A 4,647-nucleotide genomic window follows, 5' to 3' on the forward strand; every position below is an offset into this window, starting at 1 on the left:
TGTTGACCAGGATGGTCTCGATCTCTTGACCTCGTGATCCACCCGCCTCGGCCTCCCAAAGTGCTGGGATTACAGGCTTGAGCCACCGCGCCCGGCTCAATTTCAATTTTTACTAGACTTTCTGAAATTATAAAATGTACAAACATTTCACATTACATTATACATGCATTCCTAAAAACTGTGCCTTCTTCAAAATTGCACACTTAAAAAAGTCTTTTGGAAAAATTTGCACTGAAAACAGATACCTGAAATCAAGGTGGTTTTACAACAAGAGCTCTTACAATAGTAATCATGATTCTCAAGAGATAATCTGAGCCACCAAGGCAAGTAGCTGTCAAGGTGGTTATTAAAAGGTCAAACAAGTAAAATGTTGTGGTAAATACCAGCGGTGCTAAAAATAGAGCTGGGCAAGTGGGTGATGAGGCAATGAAGACAACAGCGAAGCTCTGAGCCTGAGGGGCTGCTGTGAAGATGGGTACAAGAGACTGAGCAACCGCCCATGAGCTAGAAGCCAGAGACTAGCCTCTGAGGAGCAAGTCCTAGGCAAAGTGTTCATTTTCTTACATTATAGGGTGAAAGGGCTAACGCAACAGAAAAACTGAGGGTTATATCGATTCTTGTGGGAGACAATCAAGCACTACTTCAGCTATGACAGCTCTTCTTGCCTAGGGAAAAACCCACGAGTGAACACAACTTCTGCACTCTTCTATGTACCACACTCTATTTACCAGTCATATGTGTACCAATGTGCATTAGAGAATACACTATGCTTCACCAACTTCAAATGACATTAAATGCCCCGCTAGTAAACCAAACATCTTTATTAAAATACCATATATTGAAGAAACATTTTTGAATTGGGAAATAAATATAAATTCTAAATTTAACTGCCCAAGTCATAGCATTATTCTCCAACAATTTGAAAAAACATGCATAAAGTTATTTATCACACCACTTATAACAGCAAAGTATAAGAAACAACCTAAACTCCCACAAACAGATTATGAAGATTAGTTACTCCACATGGAGGAGGAGTATGAAACTATAAAAAAAAGGATGAAAAATTCTGTGAACTGATAGATTCCTAGAATATACCGTTAAGGCAATACAGTAGGTGCAGAAGAATGCATTTACATATCTTGTGCCTCTTGCCATGACAGACTGAAGACACAGCATCAACTATTCAGCATTCCTGCCTAAATGTTTAGCCTGAGTCAGGGAGGAAATAATCAAACAAACCCAAATTACGGGAAATCTTGTGAAAATAACAGGCCTGAACCTTTCCAAAGTACCAGTGCTCTGAGGAAACTTTCCAGGATTAAAAGAAATAATCATGAAATGCAATGAGTAGGGCTTGATTAAATCTTAAATTAAAAAAAAAAAAGTCATGAGGAAGGACAATTATTGGGACAACTGGGTAAGTGTAAGTAAGGACTCAAAACTAAGTAACAGGGCTATATATCAACATTATCACATTCAGCTTGTTGAATGTGATAACTGTATTATGGTTATGTAAGAGAATATCTCTAGTTCTTGGATGATACAGGATGAAGCATTAAGGCATAAAGTGTCACAAGTCTTAAATGCTTCAGAAAAAAACATACAGGAATGTGTGTGTGCACACATACATTAAAAAAAGCTAAAGCAAGTATAGTAATATAAGGAATCTAGTTAAAGAATACATGGGTGTTTACTGTATACTCCTTCCAACCTTTCTTTCCAAAATAAAAAAATAAAGTCTTATGCTGTAAATTTAAGAGAAAAAAAGTACTACTTTAAATGAATAATGAAACTTGTAAATCACATTGGACTAGAAACAAAGAGGAAACTGAATTAGAAATCATAATCTGAACGTGTGGCAGTCTGACAAACTTGCCCAAACAAGTTAACACAAAGGCTTGAGGGTTTTTTGTTTTTCTTTTTTTTTTTTTTTTTTTTTTTTTTTTTTTTTTTTTTTTTTTTTTTTTTTTTTTTTTTTTTTTTTTTTTTTTTTTTTTTTTTTTTTTTTTTTTTTTTTTTTTTTTTTTTTTTTTTTTTTCTTTTGAGACAGTCTCACTCTGTCATCCAGGCTGGAGTGCAGTAGCACGCTCTCAGCTCACTGCAACCTCCGCCTCCTGGGTTCAAGTGATTCTCTGCCTCAGCCTCCTGAGTAGCTGGGATTATAGGTACCTGCCACCACGCCGTAGGTAATATATCCTACCAGCCTGTATTTTTCTTTGGCTTTTTAAAAATACAAAAAATTAGCCAGGCGTGGCAGCATACATCTGTAATCCCAGCTACTCAGGAGGCTGAGGCAGGAGAATCACTTGTACCCAGGAGGCAGAGGTTGTGGTGAGCTGAGATCAGCTCTAAACTCCAGCTGGGTGGATCACTTGAGGTCAGGCGTTGGAGACCAGACAGGCCAACATAGTGAAACATCATCATCTCTACTAAAAAATACAAACATTAGCCAGGCATAGTGGCACACACTTGCAATCCCAGCTACTTTGGAGGCAGAGGCAGGAGAATCACTGGAACCCAGGAGGCAGAGGTTGCAGTGAGCCAAGATCGCACTGCACTTCAGCCTGGGTGACAGAGTCGGACTGTCTCAAAACGGGGAGAAAAAAAAAAAACAGTGACAGGGTAAACAGATCTGAACGAACCATCTAGAGAACAGCACTGAGTGACAGAGAGCTAAGAAATAAATTTGAGCAAATATATTTTAAATAGTTTCCTTCTCCACATAAAGGCATGCTTCCCTGACTATAAATTTACTTGTTCAAAGTAGGTTTCTGTAAATTATTTTCCCATTACTTTCCATTACAAAACAAGATTAAGAGTACATAACAGAAAAGGCAAATTCTACAACAGGCAAGTAGAAACATTTGGCCAAAATAAAAAAATTTTAAGCAGATATTTAAGTTGGTGGCTGGGTTATTTAAGTCTGTGACTAAGTGCTCCAGGCAGGCATGAGATGGCAAGGACTGCTTCTGTGGCACTACTAGCATTTTAAAGCAGTGCCTCTAATCATGAGCAAACATTTACCTTTCCCAGGATTCGTTTTCATTTACATAACAATCACATGTCCTCTAAATTATTTCTACTATCTACTTCTACTTTTAAGGACTCAACACTGAAAACTCACTAAGTTTTCAAACTTTCTAATTAAATAAGAAAAAGCATACTCTACCCAATTCCGTTTTTCAAAAATTACAAATGTTAAAGCAAAGAAAAGCTAGAACTATTGTTTTCTTTTAAAAACCAATTTGTTATTCGTTCCTGTTTAACACAATTTTGTAAATACTATGTTTTTAGAGCATAAAAGGCTTCAGCAGTACTTGAAATACCCATTTGTTACTACATCATCTTACACCTAATAAAGTTATCTTCAAACTGCTAATTAAGTTGTAAAAATACATTGTTTACTTAGGTTTCTCACATTACATGTACCTGCCAAAGACTTCATTTACTCTTTAATTTCAATGCAGTCATATTCAAGTAAAATATTTCTCATTATTTATTACCTCTCCGGGGTGTTTCTTCACCATGTGAAAGTCCACTTGGAATAGTATCCTGATCTGCTCCCATTCTCTGATCTTGCTGCTGCTGCAACTGTCTTATCATTCCATCAAGAATACTCGATTCTGGGCTGCGTTCATCATTATCATTGGTTTGCAGACTTATAATTTGTTCAATTACCTCTCCATCACCTACAAATTCAGTTAATGAATATATCATCATATAAAAGCAGAAAACAAAAACAATTCATTATGATACAAATTAAAATACATTAACAATGGTCAGAATTCCCATTTTTGAAAAATAACCAGTTTAAAAAGATACTCTACACATTCGCCAACAGGTCAGAGAAAAAAGATTCAAAACCAACAAAAGTCTTCCTGTAGAGGACTAAATACTATAAAAACTTAAAAGCAGCCTCTGAAATTCCTGCAAGTGAAAACATAAAAACATATTTCTGTAAAACTTTATTATGCTGTTTCACACTAATACCCCTCACTATACTCGATATATTTCACTAAAATCTTATTACTGAGTCTCTAACTGGAACAGAGCAACTATGGGTGACTTCCATTGTAGAGAAAAATCACTGACATTTAATTTCTTCTCTACTGTCTTAAGAGAGGAAAAAAAGGGAAGTAAGGGTAAGACCTTTTTAAGCCTTCGACAACTTTAGCTCTCCTCCTGCCCCAAGAGTCCTCAGAGAACAGTGCAACTGATGGTGGTAATTACACAAGCCTCTCCCACTAATCTCAAATTACTCTTAGATATGTTTTTAGCATAGCCAGTACCCATAATTCTTATTTCAAGTAATTTATTTTTATTTTTAAAATAAAATATTTAATTTTAAGTATCTTTGCTTCTTTATTTTTCAAATAATGAATTTTCAGAGATATTTAACAGGTTCATCCACTAGTGTTGCTGGAAAAAAAGGTTGTGGAATCTGGAACTATATCTAAATATTAACATTTTCATGCAAATAACTCCTAAGTCCTCTCACCATAAGACACTTATATAAACAAACTCAATATATAAGAGAGAACTCCAGCCTGACCAACATGGAGAAACCCTGTCTCTACTAAAAATACAAAACTAGCCAGGCATGGTGGTACACGCCTGGAATCCCAGCTACTTGGGAGGCTGAGGCAG

General features: G+C 36.0%; 1 protein-coding gene across 1 annotated transcript in view; it reads right to left on the minus strand.

Moving 5' to 3' along the window:
• Positions 1–4,647, minus strand: part of BRWD1 (bromodomain and WD repeat domain containing 1) — a 142,346-nt gene that overhangs the window by 81,360 nt on the left and 56,339 nt on the right. Inside the window, exon 18 of the mRNA XM_037737689.1 lies at positions 3,496–3,689. Coding sequence (XP_037593617.1) covers positions 3,496–3,689 — 194 coding nt within the window. The remainder of the gene's footprint in view (positions 1–3,495; positions 3,690–4,647) is intronic.

Source organism: Cebus imitator, unplaced genomic scaffold (genome assembly GCF_001604975.1).
Source record: "Cebus imitator isolate Cc_AM_T3 unplaced genomic scaffold, Cebus_imitator-1.0 Scaffold41, whole genome shotgun sequence".
NCBI classification, from domain to species: domain Eukaryota; kingdom Metazoa; phylum Chordata; class Mammalia; order Primates; family Cebidae; genus Cebus; species Cebus imitator.